The following is a 24,489-nucleotide window of genomic DNA, read 5'->3' on the forward strand; positions in this document are numbered from 1 at the left end:
AACTGGAAAATTGACTTAATGAGCGACCCAGAGAACTTTGAGTGCCCAAAAGAAATTGTGCACTAAAAAAGTGACAGTCTAGGATTTCCCCAAATTTCATCCGGGACACATCAGCACTCACCTCTCTGCTTTCTTTGTGCGATGCAGCAAAGTAACTAGAGAAACATAGCATGAAGAGATTTTTTTAATGGAGGCTCTGGGATAGGGGAGATGAGGCTTGAACTCATGGGAACTTCTTCCAATTGTTTGCCTGGGATGGAAAGAGGAGGCTAGTCCTAAAATAATAGTTTGTGTTGACATTGTATTTTACAACTGCATTACAACTGTACAAGCATTAACTAATTAAGCTTCACATCTCCCTGTAAGAACTGATATCCCCATTTTGTAGATGGGGGAAACTGAGAGAAACTGGTGAAGTGACCGCAAGTCAGTGACAGAGTTCCTGATTCTCACCCATCTGCTCATTTCTGCAGGCCATACTGTTTCTCTCACTAGTATTTTTTGTCAATGAGCTGAATCCTGCTTTCACACTGGGATTTATAGGTGTGGAAGGGATGCAAGTTCAGTCCCATTCTGTTAGTCTTAAAGGTGCCACAGGACCCTCTCTTGCTTTTTACAGATTCAGACTAACACGATACACAACTAGCCATTGCTGAGCAAAGGAAATGTGCAGCTATATTGCACAGGATGTCAGGAATAGAATAAGCTTAGGCCCTTTTATAATCCAACCACACTATCAAAAGGCACATTAGCAAATCAGGAGTTAAATATTGGTAGTGCAGTGACTGGAAAGACAGCCATTGTCCACCCAGCCCTAGTTCATAGTGCTGTACATTAGAATCAAGGAAAGGCAAATCGACTTGGAACTAACCTGAGCTTTCACTCAAGTTCAGTAAAGTTTTGAAAGCCTTTGTCTAAAATGTTTTAGTTGACCTGAATCTGCTTTTTTCAGCCTTTAGGATTGTCTAAAATTACTTTTCTTTTCTGGATCTATTTTCCTGGTTCCTAAATGGAAACAACACAGCAGACTTAGGAACATAGGAATTACTAAACTATACTGGGAGTGGATGCTGCTGCCCATCAGATGGGACATATCTTTGGCAGTATAAAAAATCTAAAGGCATCCTAAGCATATGATCTTTTCTTTTTTTTAAAAGCACTGTGTGTAGTGCTCAGCTGGCACTGATACAGCAAGAGCAAGTGGCCCTCCTTTAATTTACAGCCAATTATGCTGCCACAAAAACAGAAGAGAGAGTTTCAAATTGGTATTCACTTTGGGCCTGATCTGAAATTGTTTGCTGGGCAAAAGTTTTTGAACAAAAATCCCCCCCGAAAAAAGCAGATTCTGGTCAACAAAAACATTTTGCAAATTTGTGTCAAATTTGCTGAATTGTTTAGTGCGGGAAAAAAAGCAGAAAAATTTAAATTACTCAATGACATCATTTTGAATTTTGTTTCAATTTGATTTTTAAAAAGATAAAAAACATCAAATGAAATGACATTTTGTCCAACCCAACACTTTTTTTTTTTAACTTTCTCATATTACTGAAAAATTTGAAAATCTTTTGTTTTGGGTTGACCCAAAACAATTTTTTTCTTTTCTTTTTTAAGTTCAGGCACGAAACTGAAAAATTGGCTATTCACACAGCTAAACTCCGGAGAGAGGTAGCAGCCTGTAGGGGGAAGGAGAGCAAAAGCGGTGTTATATCATCTTTGCACTGCCTGAATTCTTGGCTCACATGGCCTCTGGAATAAGTTAGAACAGTATGGGACTGCTCACACTTACAGCAGTCTCCCCAAGGCTGCCAGAACCTCCATAACACTGGCTGCTATGACTTCTCTCCCTCCTATCTTTAATTTGTCCTTCCTATCTGGCTGTGCTCTGGCATGCCCCCTATGCCAGATATTCCAAAGCAGGGGAGGGCAGCAGGAGCATAAGGCCACTTCTATTGGCTATACACTGCTGCTGAGCTGGAGCAATTTTCCCCATGTCCCTCTATGACACCAGGACAGTTGACAGAGGCTAGGGTGGAACCAGAATCAGTCCTCTAGTGCTCTCAGTTCCTTTTTAAATCAGCATGTTGCAGGACTGGACTCCATTAATGCAAATTATTGATAATTCATACAGTGTTAAACACACAATACAAGGAGCCAACTTCTTCTGTGTTTAAGCCAACAGAAATGGTGTAAAGTTAAAGTTCTTTTCTTTATTGTAACTTACAGACTGCCCACTCAGATTCTTCTCTCAGAATTTCTGTACGAAGCAACTATCCCAATACCAGTCCCAGAAAGTAAAGTCCAGTCCCAGCATGGGTGATTCTAAACTAGGTAGGAAATTTTATGGATGCCTCTGCTCCTTCATCCAGAAAGGAGCTTTAAAATATTACCATCTCCTTCCTCCTTGCCTGGGAGCTGGGTCAGAGGTCAGGGGAAAGCAGCAATTTAATCTCCTAGAAGAAAATGTCCTTAATTGAGCAGCCAGCTCCCTGCATTCTCTCCTGGTTCCTAATGTCTGAAAGAATTATCAAACCTATTTTCAGGTTTTCCCCCTTGTCGCTGTTATTTCCCTGTGTGGGTATTTGAGAAACACAGGCTGTATAATGCCCATTAAGTTGTAAGACTCATGCTACCATTTGCTACATGGAATCAAATAGCTGTGGGGCTCCCTTCTGTGCTGAGGCTCCCAGAACCTGAAAACATATAGATCAAACCTGATTGCCCAGGTTCTCTAGGTGTTAGTCAAATGTTAAAAGAACAGGAGTACTTGTGGCACCTTAGAGACTAACAAATTTATTGGAGCATAAGCTTTCGTGGGTTACAGCATGCATCCGAAGAAGTGGGCTGTAGCCCGCGAAAGCTTATGCTCTAATAAATTTGTTAGTCTCTAAGGTGCCACAAGTACTCCTGTTCTTTTTGCGGATACAGACTAACATGGCTGCTACTCTGAAACCTGTCAAATGTTAAAGAATGTCTCAGTAATCTCATGGGCTGAAATTCTGCAGGTTTTATTCAGAAAAAAAAATCCTGTTAAAATCAACAGGAGTGCTGGTTGCTTACAGACTGAGACAGGACTGCAACGTGTAACTCCAAGATAATATAATATCTTCTGCCATGTACTGTTCCAATTCTTTCACTTTTGTTTTGGAAACTCAACCCTCGGGCTGATCTACACTACAAAGTTAGATTGGCTTAACTACCTGTCTCAGGGCTGTGAAAAATTTCACACCCTGTGCAATGTAATTAAGCTGACCTAAGCCATTGTGTAGACATCACTAGGTCAATGCAAGTCTTTACTATACAACAGCGATGGAAGAACCCCTGATTGTCAATTCTTGAACATGATTCAACAAATAGTTTGTGAACAAATTTCAGCCTCTGAATTGAATGTGAATATTTGTTTTACTTTCTGTAAACACTCTTTCAAATAAAAAATTGAAAGTCTGTGGAAAAATAAAAAGCGTTGGGGACACTGAGGTGAATTTACAAAAAGAACAGGAGTACTTGTGGCACCTTAGAGACTAACAAATTTATTAGAGCATAAGCTTTCGTGGGCTACAGCTCACTTCTTATGCTTCCAAAAAAGTGGGCTGTAGCCCACGAAAGCTTATGCTCTAATAAATTTTTTAGTCTCTAAGGTGCCACAAGTACTCCTGTTCTTTTTGCGGATACAGACTAACACGGCTGCTACTCTGAAACCTGAGGTGAATTTACAGGTTTTACTTGAACCTGTGTTAGTGAATAAAGCCTTAAAGTATTTGGCCTATTCTAGTGAGCACCACTCTGCCATGCAAATAATTGTTTTTCTTTGCTAACTATGAGAAGGTCAATTTAAAGGATAAAACATAATGTATGTAAAATGCCATTATTTTGGCAGGAAGAAAATAGTTTATCTGGTCTTTTATTTATGCTTCAAGTTTCCCTGTATGTAACTTTCCACAACTAATTCTCTCCTACCAGTGCATTAGTAAACACTTCCCATCTAATTCCTCCAGAAAACAGAAAGAAAGGCATGTTTGAGAGGAAAGAACCAGTAGAAAGTGAGGTGGGAAGGGAGTTTCCAAGGAAGATCTAGACACTTGGGTGGAGGAGAGAGGGAGTGAGAAACCAAGCAGCAAACCTATAGCATAGTGTAGGTTGCCAACCCTCCCGGAATCACACCCTATCTCCTGGAGGCTACTGAAGCCAAATTGGGAGATTTTAGGCGTTGAAAGTCTGGCAGCGCAGCAGGGCTAAGGCAGGCTCCGTGCCTGCCCTGGCCCTGCGCCACTCCCAGAAGTGGCTGGCATGTCCCTGCAGGCCCGGGGGCGCAGGGGGCTCCCAGTCCAGAGCCCACACTCCCTCCCGTACCCCAACCCCCTGTCCCAGCCCAGGGAGAGTGAGCGATGGAGAGAGGGGAGATGGAGTGAGTGGGGTGGGGCCTCGGAGAAGGGGCAGGGCGGGGCAAGGGTGTTTGGGTTTGTGTGATTAGACAGTTGGCAACCCTATATATCAGTGTCCAGAGGAGAGGTACAGGTGGGGAATAGATATGATCCAAGATCAGTCTGGAGGCGAGAGGTTCACCAATGGCTGACTTAGGCCTGGGTGGGGTAGAGAGAAACTATGGCCATGTCTACACTACAAAATGATGTCAAAGTAACTTACATCAGCATACTGCCACATTTATGTGCACCCTAGGCTCCTTGGGTCGGTGGTGCACGTCCTCACCAAGAATGCTTGTATCAATTGTAATCTCAGTGTTGGGCTCTGTGGGATGGCTCCTGGAGGCCAGTAACAGTCCACGTGAGCAACGCAGTGTCTACACTGACACTGCATCAACCTGATAACGTTGACTGTATCTCTACACCTTTTGGGGCGATAGTGTTACTAAATTGGCATATAGAGGCACTTATATTGGTGGGAACCAAATTTAAGTGAAGATGCTTCAACAGCTAGGTCAACACAAGGCAGCTTATGTTGACCTAACCATGCAGGGTAGGCCAGGCCTATGCCATATTGCATGCTGGGTTGTCAATGTGTGGTGTGATAGAGTTCTGGGGAGAAGGGAAAGAAATAAGAGAAGCACTATTTTTTCCCCATAAAAATGGTGGCCTCCAAGCAGTAAAATAAGAGCTATCAAATAGACACTTGGGATTCAAAAAGTTTTTCTAAACTAGTATGTTCTGGTTATGAATATTAATGAGGCAATCTTTCATCACAGTTCTTTCTCTAGACAGCCTTTAATGTAAACACACTGGAGTCTTCCTTTAAGAGAACACACACAATAGGTATTTCTTAATCTTGAAAAAAACCTAAACTAGCTATATTTTCCCAGTCTTCCTTGCAAGGGGAAAAAAAGTCTCAGCTGACACGACAGCTTCAGACTGAAAGGGTTGATTGCATTCACTTTAATGTCTCAATTAAAGTTTGAGACATAAGGTGGGTAAGGTAATATCTTTTATATTTCTTACTGGACAATATTTCCTCTCCCACCTTGTCTCTCTTGTATCCTAGGACCAATGCACCTATAATAACACTGCAAATGTCAATGAAAGTTTGTGCGACCATAAAAAGGGAAATCACTGAAAGTAACAATCATTGAACTTGCCCTGTACCGTGACAACCAGGAAGATGCCCTGACTTGCCCAGCAAGCCATGCTGAAAGGAGTACTTCATCTTCTACCTACAAAATGAAACCCTTTCTGTCCTACAAATCACTGCACCAGGATCAGAGCTTTTGACTGCACGAAAAATATCAGTACTGAGAAAACTTAAATGAAGTCACTTTATTCCATTCATTCTCTAGTCAGCAATGGGATGATTCATAGCTGCCAACTATTTCCATTTACTTTTATTTAGGTAAAAGACTAACCATTTTTCAGCTCTACCCCTCCCAAAAAGCCCTTTAAGCTCAGTTTATGGCAGTGGCATTTAAAGTATGTTCTCATTTATAGCTTAATTGGGGGGGGGAGAACTGAACTAGAAGAGGAAAAGCTAAAATCCAGTCAGAGCCTCTTCTACATTTTGTGCAGATGGTTGGTGATTTCTTGGTGTCATAATATCCAGATATGGTAGGGTGGTTTTTTTTTTTTTTGCTGGTTTTTAATTGCAATACATTTAAAGGAGACCTTGTTTTGTTTTTGTGGGGGCTGGGTTTTTTTAAAATGAAATGCATTTAAAGATTGATTTTTATTTATTTATTTATTTATTTTTTAAAAACAATTTTAAAGGAAAAAAGGGGGGAGGAGAAGGGAAATGGGCGTATGCTCTTTTTGATTGCTTGTTTTCCCTAATGTTTAAAGATTGCCTGATTTTTGTTGTTGTTGTGTTTTGGTTTATTTTTAGATTTGTTTTTTTTTTTTTGTTTTTGTTTTTGTTTTACACTAGAAATCCATGTCTCATCTATATTAGAAAAGTTCAGGGTGACTAGATGACTAGTGTAATTATAACATCACAAAAGATGGAAAGTTGAGCAAATGGGAGGAGGAGGAGTTTTTAGGCAGACTGTTTAAAGTGTTTGTTTTGTTTTTTTACTTGCAATGTCTAACTGATGCTTTGGAAGAAGGATGTTTCTGTTAAAGGTTTAACACTTGCCCCTTCAATTAGGGTCTGAATACTGTACTCCTAATACACATTCTCTAATATCCTTTGCAGGTCTTCCAGAAAAGCTAGACCAGACCTTACACTCCTCAGTTAAAAAAAAAGCAAGGGGCAAACCCCACCTAAATTAAAAGCAACTATGCCACTTTATCCATCATAGAGTAGCAGAACTCCATTAAAAATCTTTTGCAGATTATATGTAAGCCCTAAAGTATCAGAAAATGTAGATAAATACTCAGACTTTTGGACATGTTAACTGAACCTTTGAGGGATTGATGATATGGGGTAATTTTTTTGAAAAATGCAAATGATTCAGGCTTCTATTGACTTTGAACAGGATTTAGGTGCTTTTCAAAATGTTACTACTTTGCCTTTTAGTAAAAGATACCCAGCCTAATAATTGCTAGCTGCTGGGCTAAATTCTAGGGTTCCTCCATAGACTTGAGGGAGAGTTTGCCTGACCAAGAAAGACCTCCAGGTTGACCCCCAAACATTTAAAGGATGTAAGTAGATCAGTATTCACTTCCCCATTTGTAAATAATGAGCTATTTTTCCAAATTGCCGATCAGTCTGTCAGCAGATTAGCATTTTTTTTCCTCTGGAAGGGCTGCTTATGTTGATGGGGTTGGGAGATTTGTTTACTGCTGCAGAGGGGAAAATGGGCCAACGCCTTATAAATTCATTCATGATTGTATTGGTCTGCCTTTGGAGGATGCCTATAGGAACATTTAGTCCTCTGCACTCATGAGACCATTTTGGAACAGCTCATGAAGCTGGCTGTTGCTTTTCAGTCTTTGTACCTTGGATTAGTTGCGGGGCCAGTATTTGGAGAATGCAAGCAAAGCAGGCAGTATGTTCCATCCAGCTTTAGCAGCAATTTTCTGCTTATGAAAAACAGATGACTTAATGCTCTGGAAGTGAAAGCGACTGACATAAGAACAGCTTTGACAGAAAATCCTGGGTTAAGAAGATTCAGCTCAAGCTAGATTGTTTTTCCTTTGTTTATTTTTATTACATCATTGGTATGGCCCCAAAGACAATCTGACATACCATTTGGAAATATAAGGGAATGAAGTTTTAACTTTCAGATCTCTTCAGACTGCAGAGCTACAGGAATAAATGAAGTGAGGAGGGAGAGGGAAACTAAAAGCCTTTCCGGTGGTTTCCTTGCTCAGCTGACAGCCATTTAAAAAAAGGAGAGGTAGCAACAGCCCTCTCCCATTGTCTTTCTAAATACTGTAAGTTCTTTCACAATTGCTTGCTACTATCCTTGTGTTAATTTTCACTCAGGTATTTTCTGGAAGTGGTGAGAATCCACTCTTGGTTGCTGTGACTTTTGTCAGGGATTCTGCTGTGTGAGTGAGAAAGAAAAAAATCAGCTTGTGTTGTTTCTCCTCTTTTGGGGCATTGTAGACAGTTAAGTATTGGCAGTTTGACACCCCTTTTGTTGATGGGCATGTCAATATGATTTTGGAAGTTTAGGTGCTGTTATCCTTCCTGGCAGAACCTTTGCTGCATTTGTGCAGAAACTGTTTGAGACTTGGCGAAAAGACAACAGTGAATGTTTTGACCAACTGTGTGTGTCGAGTGCTGGAAGAGCGAGCTTTTCAAAGAGAGATTGTGTGATGCTACATAAACAGGACGTGACAAGGAAAACAAATGTTTTCTGCTACTTAATGTTAAAAGAAAAAAACTGAAGCAAAGCCCAGGAGCTTCCATGTGAAACAAATGCAAAGCCATTTATTCAACAAAAGAACATGACTCTGCACACTTGACAGGACAATATCAAGGTACACTTAGGAATTTTAAAAATAGTTCTCCCCTCTTTCTTGCCTCCCAACCTCCTGTTGTTGTTTAACCCTTGGAAGCTTGGAACTAAATTCCATTGCCTTACCAATTGTTCTTCATACAGACTCAGGCTAGTTTCTCATTGCAAGGTTAATAACTGCTGCTTGTCTGCTGATACTGATGGATTGGGATTATTTTTTATTATTTCTCTTGATCATACAGTGCACAAGGAGCTTCAGACAATTTGTGGATAGATATAAGAGAGACCAAGGTCATGTAACAATTTTGGGCCTTATCAATTTAGATACTGTACCCTTGAATCTGATGCTTCCCAATACGAAACAACCTAACTTCCCGCTCCCAAACCTTTTATCCTTGAAATATGCTCCAATATCAGCTTGTGAAACAAGGAAAGCCATAGCTTTGAGGTCAAACTTTCAACAGGCGCAGCAGGCAAAAACCATGTATAGGTATACTGAACTTTCTGTGGGCAAATCAGAAGACTGAAGTGAAGATTATAACATAGTTGATAAATAAATACTTAACGGGATCTGTAGGGCTGGGGGATGCCCTATAGTACTACAGGGGGAGATGTAGTGGGCACTGTTGAAACCTTTCCAGATCCTGCTTCAAAAGAAAGGGGGAGGGGAGATCCTTTCCTCTCCCACTGAAGATTCTGGAATGTGGAATTTGAGGCAGTGGGCTACCTTTTGGGTAACCCCTTGAAGAGCTGAGAAGACAGTGTTGGCATCTCTCATAATTTTATCATGGGTCTCGTAATAGTTGGCATTTTTCTTAAAGTCCCAGTTCCTGGAGTCAAGTGATTTGTATGGGAATCTCAACATACATAAATGAAAGCTTCTAACCCTCCTGGTTGTGGGGAAGAGCTTAAAAACATTAACCCTAACGTCTTAAAAAATCAGAGGCAAATGAAAAGAACCCAAAATGTATTATGATTTTTTTTTTAAACTCATTATTTTTAAGCCAGTGTTGTGGGTTTTTTCGGGGGGAGACTAATTCGTGTTGTGCGTTTTTTTTATTTGTTTGTTTTTAATTCCTGGGGTTGGGAACACTGAGAAAAGAGCATCCAGCTACTGCTGAATACATTGGGAGAAGGTGGGGTAGAAGTCCATCTGGACTCCTGCACCAAGCTAGAGGATCGCTAATGATAAAGAATTGCAGGTCCTCTTTTTCTGGGCGCATATGGCTGATTTTCCCTCCCTTCGCCCCCCGCCCCCCAAAATTGTCTGGCTCAGGCCTACTCCAAACCCCCTAAGATACACTGAAGCATTAATTGAACCCCAGAAAACCTTTTCATAAACTTTCGCAAGTTTGGGGTTTATGACAAAACCCACTGCATTCTGTCTGGTTCTGGCCTATGTTATGGGTGGTCCTCACAGCTGTTTTTAAATGGAATTTTTAAACCATGATATTTGATGCTATATTCATGTGCCCTGTACTCATTTACTGATGAGAATTGGTGGTGGATAAATAGTTTTGTTCTAAATATCAACTTTTTAAATGGAAATTCTTTTCCATGAACCAACCATATTGCATTAATTCAGAAAGCTTATAGTTAACTGACATTAAACAGGTAGGGCCTGACTTTCAGGTGTACTAGCCATTTGTGCATGCTTCCTAGCTGTGAATGCTGTGTGAATTCTGCTGCGCACAGCTGCAGGTGCATAATTTTTGAAAATCAAATTCTTAAATGCCAAAAAATTACTAATTTTCTGTACTAATTTTCTGCTCTAAACAGCACTTGCTGTAATTTTTGTACAAGTATTTTTCACTTGTTCAGTTAATACACTATATAGTTGTGTGTTTGCAGGCTGGTTGCATGGTTTTATAGACAACAGTGCTGGGGAACAGTAACTTGAGCAGACTGGAGTAATGGCTTCACAATTTTAGTACTAAAAAAAAAGGTGAAGGCACCAACAGAGAGTGTTTGTGTCTTCGAGGGGCAACTAACATAATGCTCTTCTTCCCTTTCTAAGGCTTAATCTTGTTCAATCCACCATTTAACTCCTGGTTGTCTGGTTGCCTACCAAGCAGATCTGGTAGGAAAAATGGGTTGTAGGTTTTGGTCTTACCTGGGTGAACCTGGCCAAGCTGTATTCCAGGCATGGCCTCCTGGTCTAGTGATCTCATTTTTAGCTTGAAGATTGGATTGTTCTGGATCATCAGTGCTTAAAATTATCGCAAAGACATACTGGGTATGTCCTTGCCTGATCAGGAAAATTTGTTAATTCATAACAAATTTCTGACTCAGTGGCTTATATAACTATATTTCTGTTGCTACCGATTCCTTCTTGGGAAATAATGAGTAAAATGAACCACTTCAGTCCAGGGTGTCCTAACTCTGAGAACAGTGTCATTTGTTCCCACATGAAAGCTGAAATTTGTCCAGCTGCATGGGACTTTAAATATATACTGTTTTGGGTAAACATGCTATATTGTGTCTTGCACAAAAACAAATGCTTGGTATGGTAAATTAGGATTTGTCCTTGAGCCTAATTTAAAAGGACTGTGCTTAATCATTCACCAAGTATATCAGCTCTTCAAAATAAAATATGCCTAACCTTGGGAAATTAATGCAGCTGATTAGCACTATTTGCTTATGTATCTACAGCAGCAAAATTATACAGATTTGTCAGAGCTGTAAAAAGGGACATAGAGTTATTAGGGCCCAGAACTTAATTTACCTTTAAAATGATTATATTGTGGTGGGGATTAGTTTTTCTGGTTTAAATATTTTTTAGGGCACATGCAGCACTCCATAATAAAGGCAAATAGCCACTAATATTGATGGATCTACATATGAACTCTAAATTCTAGCCCCTATGCTTTGTTGGCCGTTTGGCAGAAATTAGATATAACTTTTGCCAGACAAAGCCCTAATAATACCAAGCTCTCCATTACTAGATCTCAAAGTGATGTGCATATTCCTATTGCATTATTAACGATGTTTGTGCATAAACAAGGAAGCAAGAAACATGAAGACATAATGGTTCGTTCTATAGAATCACTGGAACCAGATCAATGTTTGCTAAAGGGAAGAAAAATAAAAAAGGAATTAAAGTTCACTTTCAGGATTCTAAGAAAAATGACCTATTTTCCCTTCATTATGTGTCAGCTAAATACATTTTTTTAAGACATAAAACTTGATCGTATCCTATTTAAAGCCTTCCATGCGCTTAATTTTTATCCTGTAATGCTTAATATGTTGAATTAACAATGTTTACTTATGCTTCTCTAGTTAGAATTGAGGCAACCCTGTTATTTATTTTAGACAAGCCATACATGGAGTGGAGAAACATTTAATCAGTGAACTGGTGTATATAGCTATGAAACTGTGATGCTGAGGTTCTAGTCATATATACTTAATGGAAATCCTGTTCTGCAGGAAATTCTGAAATTTCAAATTGTTTCATACTGAACTGGAACAAAAAATAAAAATTTCCCGCAGAATTTCATTCTACAATTTCTTTTAGGAAAAATTAGAAACATTTTGTTTCAGCTTTATTGAATTATTTTCATAGATTCCAGGGCCAGAAGGGACCATTGTGATCATCTAGTCCAGGGATTGGCAACCTTTCAGAAGTGGTGTGCCGAGTCTTCATTTATTCACTCTAATTTAAGGTTTCATGTGTCGGTATCACATTTGACGTTTTTAGAAGGTCTCTTTCTATAAATCTATAATATATAACTAAACTATTGTTGTATGTACAGTAAATAAGGTTTTTAAAATGTTTAAGAAGCTTCATTTAAAATTAAATTAAAATGCAGAGCCCCCTGGAACAGTGGCCAGTACCCACACAGTGTGAGTGCCACTGAAAATCAGCTTGCATGCCGCCTTTTGCGTGCGTGCCACATAGGTTGCCTACCCCGATCTAGTTTGACTCCTGTATAAAACAGGCCATAGAACTTCCCCAGAATAATTCTTTTTGAATTAGAGCCTCTTAGAAATACATGCAGTCTTGATTGATTCTCCATCACTTGCAATTTTTAAATCACAACATTTGGTAAATTGTTCCAATGATGAATTACCCTCACTGTTAAAAATGTGTGCCTTATTTCCAGTCTGAATTTGTCTAGTTTCAACTTCCAGCCATTGGGTGGTGGTATATCTTTCTCTGCTAGACTAAAGAGCCCATTAGCAAATATTTGTTCCTTGTGTAGGTACTGATATACTGTGATCAAGTTATCTCTTATCTTTCTCTTTGAGTTAAATAGATTGAGCTCCTTGTGTCTATCACTATAAGGCATATTTTCTAATCCTTTAATCATTCTTATGGCTCCACTCTTACCCTCTCCAGTTTATCAACATTCTTCTTGAATTGTGGGCACCAAAACTGACAACAGTATTCCAGAAGTGGTCGCACCAGTGCCAAATACAGAGGTAAAATAACCTGTCAACGCCTATTTAAGATTCCCCTGTTTATGTATCCAAAGATCACATTAGCCTTTTTGACCAGGTTGTTGCACTGGGAGCATCCACCTCAACCCCCAAATCTTTTTCAGAGTCACTGTTTCCCTCGATAGTGTTCCCCATCCTGTAAGTATGGTCCAAGTCCTTTGTTCCTAGATGTATACATCTAGGAACAGTATTAAAATACATATTGTTTGCTTGCACTCAGTTTACCAAGTGATTCAGATCAGTCTGTATTGTGACCTGTCCTCTTCATTATTGACCACTCTCCCAGTTTTTGTGTCATCTGCAAACTTTATCAGTGATGATTTTATGTTTTCTTTTAGATCAGTGATAAAAATGTTAAATAATGTAGGGCCAAGAACCAATCCCTTTGGGACCAATAAGAAACACACCTGCTCAATGATAATTCTTGATTTATAATTACATTTTGAGAACTATCCATTACACACTTAATATGAGCCATGTTAATTTTGTATCATTCCAGTTTTTGAATTAAAATGTCATGCAATACTAAGTCAAATGCCTTATAGGAATCTAAATATGTTACATCAACACTATTACTTTTTTCAATCCAACTTGTAATATTATCCAAAATAAAGTTGAAATTATTGCATTGCAAAATTATTGACTTTTGGTTATATTATAAATTCTAATACAATAGACTATAAAAGTCAAAGTATTTCAATTATATTATGTCATGACATGATTTGCCATGTCATATCGTATTATATTATGACATGTCATAATACCAGGGCCGGCTCCAGGCACCAGCCTACCAAGCATGTGCTTGGGGTGCCACCTGGAGGGGGGCGGTGCTCGGGGAGAGCGGGGCCCCGGCCGGGCTCGCTGCCCTCCCCTGCCCCGCTCCCCAGCGGGGGGCAGCGGGAGGCTTTTTTGCCTGGGGTGGCAAAAAAGCCAGAGCCGGCCCTGCATAATACAATTGTCTAAATGTTTCTATTCTATATTTTTTAAATTGGTGTTTAATTACTTTGCAGTTATAATCTATAAAATAGAATGCCAATCACCAATTTTATAGCTTTATCTGGCAATTAGTAATTACTATTATAATTAGTTCGGTAATTGGTACTTAGTTTCTTCATTGGTAACTGTCATTAGTGGTCATTTGTAATTGATGATTGACTTGGTAGCTGGTCATTTCCTATTGGAATTGTTATAATATGAAAATAAGGTAAATATAAAAATAAATAACATGACCTGCCACATCATAATAGAATATATCATGTCTGAGAGACAGGGATCCAGCCAACCAGGGGAGCTGGGCAGCTTGCCTGTTCACCAGTAGGTCACCCAGGCAGCTGGGGCAACAACTCCCAAATGGATGCCAAATAAGAAGGAAGAGTTGTAGACTAAAAACCTAGACTAGATGATGTGATGAATACAAAGGTGGATGGATGAGCAGTGATCAGCTGTGTCTGTCTTAGTGCTAGTTAGCAATAGTAAAGTTAAATGAAGCGCAGCTAATTTAAGAGGGAGACTAATCTCAGATGTGAAAAATGTTAACAGTATGTATTCTGGCACTTACTTCTCTACATGGTGATCTAGTTAATACAGACATAAAAATAAACCCAGGTTTGAAAATGCCTACTTTAGACTAGACTACTAAATTTAGTTTGCAAACAAACAGCTATGCACTGTTTAACATCAGTTAGCAAGAACTGCTAGATAACTTACTTTAGGAATATGTTGTGGTCACTAGAAGAAAACAAATGATTTATAAATGAAATGGTGGGAGGGACTTTTAAAAAAAAATTTAATAGCTGCTATCTGTGATTGGAAATATTACTAAACAAATCAGTTTGAATAAATTGGTCCCTAAAAGACAATAAAATATGGTAGATTAAAGAGAGTATGAAGGAGAGGTGTATAAGATATTAGAGGTCATTCATTCAAATTGGAAATATAAAAGTACAGTTTTTCTTAAAGAATGAGCAGAGTGGAATGCTTGTCACAGTCTTCTCTTACCTTTTTGCCTATATGCAAAAGGGCTTTTTCATTCTCTACCATTTAAAAACATTCTTAATGTTTTCAGTTTCTTGGCACAATTTCAGATGAGTTATTGTACATGACAGTGGATGTTGACTTCCAGTTCTTAAATTATGCATATTTTGCAATGAGGATCCACCATAAACAATGGAATGGATGGAATTATTTTCAGCTCATTTTTAAATACATAGTATAGAAGTTCAGCAAACTGATTTCTCAGTATAGATTTATTTGTCTGAGTGTTATTAATCTTCCTAAACATGCATATGATTGCTTAATGTCTGGGTGGGTTTCTCTTTTGTTGTCTATATCTAATTATTTGCTTGTATCAAAAGATGTGCTTCTTGATTGATTCTTTCCATCCTGGAAGTTTGGAATCAGAATCCATTTTTTTCATTAGTTCTGAGGGCTAAAGTCGTTGCTGGCTAGTATGCTTTGGGGACAACGTTTTCCTTCAGTGTTTGAACATGTCAGTTGACCCAAAAGAAATGGCATGTGCAGGATGATGGCTTAAAAGAATGTAGTGTGAGTCTTTAATCTTTGCAAATGTTTATACAGTGCTTGTTTCATTGTCTGTTAAGGATTATTGGAACTAATTTTTTAATCAAAAGCTTGAAATTGTGCTGTACTACTGCATAGTAGTTGATTTAACAAGAAAAGAATGATGGCTTTGGGCTGAGTTACTCTGACCTACTTATCAGTGAGTAGTATGGAAATATTCATATGCAAGTATGCTCCCAGACTTTGTCTGCATACTCAAAAAACAAACAAAAAGTGTAGTAGTGAATGTTTAGGATTATTATGAAATACAATTGACATCACTGTTTAGAGACACACAAAGAAAGATGGTGGTGTATTATAAACATTCCACTTTTAAAATATCATGGCAAAAACCAAAGTCCTGATTAAAAATACAGTTGTCTGTCTCTAATGTACTCATCCTTGTTGTATCTAGTCCCCTCAAGGATGGACTAGGTACTGCACTGTTTGACTCCCTTGAATAATTTGGGCCACAGTATTTATTGTTAGAGAATTTAATGTGCTTTGTGGAATACCAAACTCCCCAAAGTGCAGAGATATACGTGGCAGGTGCCTCTAGCACCAAAGCTTGGTATTTTGAGAACTGTTTAATAAATTATAAATAAATAGAGAGATCCTATCTCCTAGAACTTGAAGGGACCTTGCAAGGTCATCAAGTCCAGCCCCCTGCCTTCACTAGCAGGACCAAGTACTGATTTTGCCCTAGATTCCTAAATGGCCCCCTCAAGGATTGAACTCTCAACCCTGGGTTTAGCAGGCCAATGCTCAAACCACTGAGCTATCCCTCCCCCCTAATCTACATGTGCTCTGTAAATGTCATCATGCTGTTTACTGCCGTTCTAGTAAGGGTATGTCTACACTACGAGAGTAGTTTGATTTTACTTAAATCGAATTTTTGGAATCGATATTGCAAAGTCGAACGTGTGTGTCCACACTAAGGACAGTAATTCGACTTTGTGAGTCCACAGTAACGGGGAAAGCGTCGACATTGGAAGCGGTGCACTGTGGGCAGCTATCCCACAGTTCCCGCAGTCACCGCTGCCCATTGGAATTCTGGGTGGAGCCGCAAATGCCTTCTGGGTAAAAAAAATGTGTCCAGGGTGCTTTTGGGTAACTGTCGTCATCCGTCCATCACTCCCGCCCTCCCTCCCTGAAAGCGCCGGCGGGAAATCAGTTCGCACACTTTTCTAGTCAGTGACAGCGCAGACGCCACAGCACTGCGAGCATGGCGCACGCTGCGACCATCGCTGCAGTTGTGACTGCTCTCAACGCCTTGCAGCTTATCATCCACCTTTCCCTGAGGCAGATGCAGATAAGTCAGGCGAGGAGGCTACGGCACCGCGGTGAGGGCCTGAAGTCTGAAAGTAGCACAGACGTCTCAGAAAGCACGGGACCCAGCGCTGAGGACATCATGGTGGCAATGGGTCATGTTGATGCCGTGGAACGGCGATTCTGGGCACGGGAAACAAGCACTGAGTGGTGGGACCGCATAGTGCTGCAGGTCTGGGATGAATCCCAGTGGCTGCGAAACTTTCGCATGCGGAAGGGAACTTTTCTTGAACTTTGTGAGTTGCTGTCCCCTGCCCTGAAGCGCAATGACACCTGGATGTGAGCAGCCCTGACTGTCCAGAAGCGAGTGGCCATAGCCCTCTGGAAGCTTGCAACGCCAGTCAGCTACCGGTCAGTCGCGAACCAGTTTGGCGTGGGCAAATCTACCGTGGGGGTTGTTGTGATGCAAGTAGCCAAGGCAATCGTTGATGTACTGCTGTCAAAGGTAGTGACCCTGGGAAACGTGGAGGCGATCATAGATGGCTTCGCAGCGATGGGATTCCCAAACTGCGGTGGGGCCATAGATGGAACTCACATCCCTATCCTGGCACCGGACCACCAGGCCAGCCAGTACATTAACAGAAAGGGCTACTTTTCCATGGTGCTGCAAGCACTGGTGGACCACAGGGGACGTTTTACCAACATCTACGTCGGATGACCGGGCAAGGTTCATGACGCTCGTGTTTTCAGGAACTCTGGTCTGTTTAGACGGCTGCAGCAAGGTATTTACTTCCCGGACCACAAAATAACTGTTGGGGTTGTGGAGATGCCTATAATCATCCTCGGGGACCCAGCCTACCCGCTAATGCCCTGGCTCATGAAGCCCTATACTGGCGCCCTGGACAGTGAAAAAGAACTCTTCAACTACCGGCTGAGCAAGTGCAGAATGGTGGTGGAGTGTGCTTTTGGCTGTCTCAAGGGGAGATGGAGAAGCTTACTGACTCGCTGTGATCTCAGCGAAACCAATATCCCCATTGTTATAGCAGCTTGCTGTGTGCTCCACAATCTCTGTGAGAGCAAGAGGGAGACCTTTATGGCAGGGTGGGAGGTTGAGGCAAATAGCCTGGCTTCTGATTACGCACAGCCAGACAGCCGGGCGATTAGAAGAGACCAGCGGGACGCGCTGTGCATCCGGGAGGCTTTGAAAGCTAGGTTCCTGAGTGAGCAGGGTAACCTGTGACTTTTAAGTTTGTGTACAGAGAAGCTGAACCTGCCCCCGTTTCTTTACCCAGTTAATGTTGACTATCCTCTCCAGTTACATACCCCCTTCCAACACACGTTTCAAAATAAAATCAGTTCTACTTTGTTAATGAACACTGTTTTCTTTATTACTGTTTTCGCGGGAATTTTTTTAAACTGGGACGCAGACTGTGGTGGGGAGCGGGTGTACTTTAGTGACGCAAATGAAGCTTCTAAACTCAAGGATTGACAGGCTCCGCTGTGGTGGGCTGGTTGTTTCAATGGAGCCTGTCACCCCTCCTGATCGGGACTGTGCGTATGGGGGGGCTATGTGACTTTGTGGCAGGGGGAGGACGGTTACAGATCTCCTGCTGCGTGGCTCTGTGATCCTGCATAAGGACCGCTGCTTAAGATCTGTAACTGCCCTCCCCTGCCACAAAGTCACAGAGCAACCCACCCCCCACCACATAACATGAAAACCACCTCACAGACTGACCAGGGTAACTAGTCACTGCACTGTGTATGTGCCCTGCTGCTGTACCTGCCCCCGCCTATGTACCCTGCCAAAGGTGACTGTCCTGTCCAATTACCAACCCCCTTTCCCCTCCTCCTCCAAAAGAACATGATGGAAACAGTAGTTAACAGAAACGTATTTTTTATTATCAACTACACATGGAACTGGGAGGTGAAACTTGGACGGGGGCTTGTGTCAGGCGGGAAGGAAAGAACTTGTCAAATTTTGGGGAATGAGAGCCTTCTGCTACTAGAGCTCTCTGCAGGAGTGGAGTGAGATTTAGCAGGGACTCTGCCGCCTCTCCTTCTTTGCACTTTGGGTGAGGTGGGTATGGGACTTGGTGGCGGGGGAGGGCGGTTAGAGAGAGACTGCAGCGGGGCTCTGTCCTCCTGCCTCCGTTCCTGCAGAACATCCACAAGGCGCCGGAGCGTGTCCGTTTGCTCCCTCAGTAGTCCAAGCAGCGTTTGAGTCGCCTGCTGGTCTTCCTGCCGCCATCTCTCCTCCCGATCCATGTTTGCTTGGTGCATTTGGGACAAGTTCTCCCGCCACTGGGTCTGCTGTGCTGCCTGGGCTCGGGAGCAGGCCATAAGCTCCGAGAACATGTCCTCCCGTGTTCTCTTCTTCCTACGCCTAATCTGCGCTAGCCTCTGGGAGTGTGATGCCAGGCTAGGTTGTGAGACAGTCGCAGATGTGGCTGTGGGAATGGGAAAAAGGGAGTGAATTCCTCAGAAAGATAAATGTAGTTGTGAACAAAGAACATAGTCTTTCTCTGTGAACAAGACCATGCACAGCACCTATCACATGCGCACTCAGCACAAGGTCGAATTCTTGGCCTTCGCATTCAGTGCCTGGGGTCTTGCACAGCACATTTGAGAAGCGGGGCAGGACAACGGAATTTCTGTTGCAGGCAGACATGGTAAGCCGTAGACTTGTGGCAGCTTAAAACTTTAATATTAGAAATGGCCTCCTTTCACATTGAAAGCAATGTCAGTCCCTGCTGCCAGCAATCCGGCAAGCAGGAACTCTGCCCCTGTCCCACCCCCTCGCGGCTGTCCCCGGGAACGATCCCTTTCGGCTGCCCCTCTCCCGCCTCCACCGCGTGGCTGCAAACTAGCGGTTACAGTCCCGTAAAGGAACGGGCAAGCAGTCCCAACACTAACATTCCCCTACCTAATTCAAAGCAGGTCACCATGAGCGACATCACCCTCATGAGGATCTCTGACAGCGAGAAAGAGAGAATGCTCCGGGAAAGCCTCCAAAGACCAGGGCCGTATGCCGCCCTGCTGTGCAGAGCAATGATTCCCGAGTACTTGATTGTCTCGTGGCGCGGCAACGTGTCATACTACGGAGGACCCAATAAGGCCGCTCTCCCCAGGAACCTGATGCAACGGCTTTCCAATTACCTCCAGGAGAGCTTCATCGAGATGTCACAGGAGGATTTCTGCTCTATCCCCGGACATATAGACCGCATTTTACTCTAGCTGCACTAGCAGTGACTAAACAGTAGAGCGGCTTGGGCAGGACAATCATGCAAAACCGGACATTGTTAGATTTTTTTTCAATAGTTGCACTGCCCATGACTGAACCGTTAAGCACCTAGGGCAAACTAATCATGAGAAACCCATTTTTGTTATTGTTAATATTCCTGTTCTGTTAAAAATAAATGTTTAGATGTTTACAACACTTACTGGCTGATCCTTCCCCAGATTCTGTGTCCGGGGTAACGGCTGGGGACGGTTGGTAGGGGATCTCTGTAAGGGTGATGAAGAGATCCTGGCTGTCGGGGAAATCAGCGTTGTGAGCGCTGTCGACTGCCTCGTCCTCCTCATCTCCTTCCTCATCTTCCCCGTCCGCTAACATGTCTGAGGAACCGGCCGTGGACAATATCCCATCCTCAGAGTCCACGGTCAGTGGTGGGGTAGTGGTGGCGGCCGCACCTAGGATGGAATGCAGTGCCTCGTAGAAACAGGATGTCTGGGGATGGGATCCGGAGCGTCCGTTTGCCTCTTTGGTCTTCTGGTAGCCTTGTCTCAGCTCCTTGATTTTCACGCGGCACTGCATTGCATCCCGGCTGTATCCTCTCTCTGACATGTTTTTAGAGATCTTCTCGTAGATCTTTGCATTCCGTTTCTTGGAGCGCAGCTTGGAAAGCACGGACTCATCGCCCCACACAGCGATCAGATCCAAGACTTCCTGATCAGTCCATGCTGGGGCCCTCTTTCTATTCTGAGATTGCACGGCCATCACTGCTGGAGAGCTCTGCATCGTTGCCAGTGCTGCTGAGCTCGCCACGATGTCCAGACAGGAAATGAGATTCAAACTGGCCAGACAGGAAAAGGAATTCAAATTCAAATTTTCCCGGGGCTTTTCCTGTGTGACTGGTCAGAGCATCCGAGCTCGTACTGCTGTCCAGAGCGTCAACAGAGTGGTGCACTGTGGGATAGCTCCCGGAGCTATTAGCGTCGATTTCCATCCACACCTAGCCTAATTCGACATGGCCATGTCGAATTTAGCGCTACACCCCTCGTCGGGGAGGAGTACAGAAGTCGAATTAAAGAGACCTCTATGTTGAACTAAATAGCTTCGCGGTGTGGACGGGTGCAGGGTTAATTCGATGTAATGGCACTAACTTCGACATAAACGCCTAGTGTAGACCAGGCCTAAGTGTGGCTACTAATATTACCTTTATTAATGACAACTTGGGAATGGAGAACTATACTTTATTCTATGCTGTGAAACTCTTGTGTTTCCTGTTTTGGATGTGCTGAAGATGGATAATGTTAAATCAAATAGAATGAACTTGGTGAATGTGGTGGGTGAGGATATAGGCTCTGATCCTGACAGCTGCTAAGTATTAAAAACTCAGTGATTTAAGTAAGAGTTGCGGCTGTTTTTACCCATTGGAAGTGGGTCCTGTGGGTCCAGTTCTCTTAAAAGCCATTAGTAATTTTCATTGCCAAGGTTACTCTGACAGAGTTTATTCCTCAATATAATGCTCCCAGCTTACACACATACATGTGCATGCATATGCTCACAGGGTGAGTTAGTGCGTTTACAGTGAAAGTTGATCCAGCACAGAGGGCCTGGCCAAACCTTTCTGTACCACTTGACCCCACAATGACCCTTTATGGGTACATATAGAAGAAAGGGATATGGAGTATTTTTGTGCACCTTTGAAGGAGATTCTGTGCTGAATTGGCAGACATGGAGAGGGGAGGGTGTGGGGGAAGGAACTGGGTGATTCAGTGGCAAAAGCTTACATAAAAGTATGGAGGGGCAGCAGCCACTATTTCATCCTTGGGCTGGACTAGCTGCTGCAGAGGGGTGGGCAGGCTGGATTTCTGCACAACTAGATGGCAGGTGGATTCTGCCCTGCATCCTTGCTGTGTTCCTTGCATAGAGTGTTTACTCAGGCTGCACACGAGGAGGGGTGATACGCTTCTCCGGTTTCTGTTTGGGTTTTTTTATATTTTTAACTTCCATATCTTGCTGTGAATCACATTTCTTTCAGGGTATTGTGGCTTGTTTTCTCTACACTATTCCAGTGGGGTGACAAGGTTTTCTGCCGCTTAGGATAATCCATTGTTAAAGCGAGGCTATGTCTACACTTAAAACGCTTCATTGTAGACAGTGTTGTGACAGGAGGGGTGGTAGCTAGGTCAATGGAAGAATTCCCACCCCTGACAGACGTCGCTACGCCAATATAACTTTTTAGTGTAGACCAGCCCCCCCATCAGTTTCCTTTATTTTTTTTTGATACTTTGACCAGCCACCTGTTGTTCAAAACTTGCTTTTGATTCAATGTTTTGGGCTGGAGATGGTCTCTCCAGTCTATTAACATTTAATGTAACTTAAATGATATTTTGTTTTAAAAGTTTTAAGGTCTAGATTTTTTTTTAAAGGTATTTAGTCTTTAGTATTTAGTCTAGGTCATCGTTGCAACACCTAAAGCCTGGTCTATTCTTAAAAATTAGATCCACCAAGCTATGTCACTTAATGCTATGAAAAAGTGCATGCCCTAATGGCTGTAGTTAGGTCAACCTAACTTGCAGTATAGACATGCGTAGATCAGCAAAAGAATTTTTCTGTTGGCCTACTCACCACCTCTTGGATAGGTGGATTAATGCCATTGATGGAAAAACTCCTTCCATCGATGAAGGAAACATCTACATTAGGGTGATTCAGTGGCAACACTGTAGCGGCTATAATGTAGAAATACGCTAAGTCTCATTTCCAAAAGTTCTGTAGACATTTAGGACCCTAAATCCCAATGGAATTTGGGCTCATAAGTGCCTAAATCACTTTTGAAAATGAGATTTAGCCTCCTAGATCAGTAAATGTTGCAGTGCTGATGCAGTAAATGTTGCAGTCACAATGCCTAAATACCTTTTTTAAAATTTGGGCCAAACAGTCTATTTTTATTGTTCTGAAATATGCAAGGCTGCTTTATCTGTTTTTTCTTCTCTCCCATCTACATTACGATTCCCACTATTTTAGAGTACCTACTAACAGCATACAGCAATCCCCAAACATGGCTTTAAAATGGGTTCTGTTTTAGACCCTGTCCACTCTAAGGATTGTTTAGTTTCTCAGAATATTCCCTCTGGGGAAGATCAAAAGTAGGTCTAATGGACATACTCTTACAGATGTTTTTCTATGCTACAGCTGCCAGTGGAACTGCTAAATCAATGCTAGCATGGTTGGGAATATTTTTCTTTTCTTTTCTTTTTTTCTTTTTTTGCTAAAAGCCCCTACTATAAACAAGCCTCTATCGTGTAGTTGGGCCCAAAGCAAGTGTTCTAACCATGAAATGCTTCAGCTTTGGATTTTGCAGAGCTGTAGCATAATTGAAAATATGGTTCCATCCTGTCTACACTGCAAGAGAACTGTGTGTCTGTCATATTGGGTTCTCCAACATTGTAGTTCTAATTCTCATGTGATTTTTTTTTTTTAATTTGAATCTCCTCTCTGTGACTAATGTGACAAAATAACATGATACCTAATGCAAGAGATCACAAGTAGTAAATGAATGACTTTACATAAAGTGGTTCATGAAGTACATAAGCACTAAGTAATTACAGATGAACTCTTAGCATTAATGAATATATTTGCCTTTTTTGTTGTTTTGGTATGTTCATGTCAAATTCCTGTTTGTTTTGAACATCCTTTTCTATGTGCATTTGAATGAATGGAAGAAGCTTTCTGAAGTATCTTCAGTCAGAATTTAAAATCTGCACACCTGCAAATCCTGCCATACCACTCTCAGAGCATGACTTCTGCTTGGACAGCATATAACCTCCCTATCGTGAAAAATGACATCAGGAGGAGGTGTAGGGTTGCCAATTTTGGTTGGATGTATTGCTGGACATTTCATCACCTGACATAATCTTTAGAGATTGACCTTTTAATTTCCTGGAGACTCCAGGACAATCTTGGAGGGGTGGCAACCCTAAGGAGGTTAAATGTGTATGTTTCAGTTTCAAATCAGCAAAGTCACTATAATCCCTTTAGACTACAAACAATTTGGGGCCTTGAATATCTTTATCTTTGTCTCTTCTACAGTACTAAGCAAGTATATTGACAATGTGAAACAAAAACTTTATAACAACCCCAAAAAATAGCAGATTCAACCAGTCACAAGATCACTGCACTAGTTGGAAAGTATTTTAGAGGTAAAATAATCTGGTTTGGATTTAGTGGGATGATTTTACACTTTTTAAAAAGCAAGTTAGATGGTGACATATGTTAGATCAATTCTTTTATAGCTGGAAGGTAATTATGGTTGCAAGAGGCAATCCTGGAGGGACTAGCAGGTATTGATGAGTTCATCTCGTTCAGAGATCATATGACAAGTAGTGATTACTGGATGCTACACTGGGTCTTGCTGAGCTGAATGGTATGTTCAACCAACAAAATCCACTCAAAATAAATAGGAATTGAAGTGGGGTGAGGGAGAGAGGAGCAATGCATGGTCTTGGTTGATAAGGAACCTTTGACTAACCCTCTAATATTAATTTAATATGTTACATCCTTTCTGAAAGAAGAACTGAAAAACTGTAAGGACAAATCCTGCCTTGGCTGGTGCAGTGGTGGGGCACAGGTGTGTGTTTGTATATAGAGATGG

At 41.7% G+C, this 24,489-nt stretch overlaps 2 protein-coding genes across 43 annotated transcripts in view; one reads left to right on the forward strand and one right to left on the reverse strand.

Moving 5' to 3' along the window:
* The window catches only part of TRIM2 (tripartite motif containing 2), a 110,298-nt gene that overhangs the window by 25,751 nt on the left and 60,058 nt on the right, over nucleotides 1–24,489 (forward strand). For 10 of the 42 annotated variants that reach the window (XM_065597838.1, XM_065597849.1, XM_065597853.1 and 7 more), the window contains one exon: nucleotides 12,684–12,766. The exons of 19 other annotated variants lie outside the window; for them this stretch is intronic. The gene's annotated coding sequence lies outside the window, so the exon portion shown is untranslated. Of the gene's footprint in view, nucleotides 1–5,490; nucleotides 5,836–5,988; nucleotides 6,048–6,630; nucleotides 8,367–12,683; nucleotides 12,767–24,489 lie in introns of those variants that run through there. 13 more of the 42 variants (XM_042850245.2, XM_065597857.1, XM_065597841.1 and 10 more) reach the window with 12 other exon arrangements.
* LOC135983954 (uncharacterized) lies at nucleotides 18,453–20,453 on the reverse strand. Its single transcript, XM_065597878.1, has 2 exons — nucleotides 20,054–20,453; nucleotides 18,453–19,059 (listed from the first exon to the last, which is right to left on the reverse strand). Exons 1-2 carry the CDS (start codon nucleotides 20,424–20,426, stop codon nucleotides 18,584–18,586), a joined length of 849 nt encoding a protein of 282 aa, XP_065453950.1. The 5' UTR covers nucleotides 20,427–20,453; the 3' UTR covers nucleotides 18,453–18,583.

Source organism: Chrysemys picta, chromosome 5, assembly GCF_011386835.1.
Source record: "Chrysemys picta bellii isolate R12L10 chromosome 5, ASM1138683v2, whole genome shotgun sequence".
In the NCBI taxonomy this organism is placed as follows: Eukaryota; Metazoa; Chordata; order Testudines; family Emydidae; genus Chrysemys; species Chrysemys picta.

Coding starts and splice junctions, on each gene's coding strand:
- LOC135983954 (XM_065597878.1), bottom strand. CDS start 20,426: ATGCAGTGCCGCGTGAAAATCAAGGAGCTGAGACAAGGCTACCAGAAG. Junction 19,060..20,053: donor ATCTGGGGAAGGATCAGCCA/GTAAGTGTTGTA, acceptor CCATTCCCACAG/CCACATCTGCGACTGTCTCA.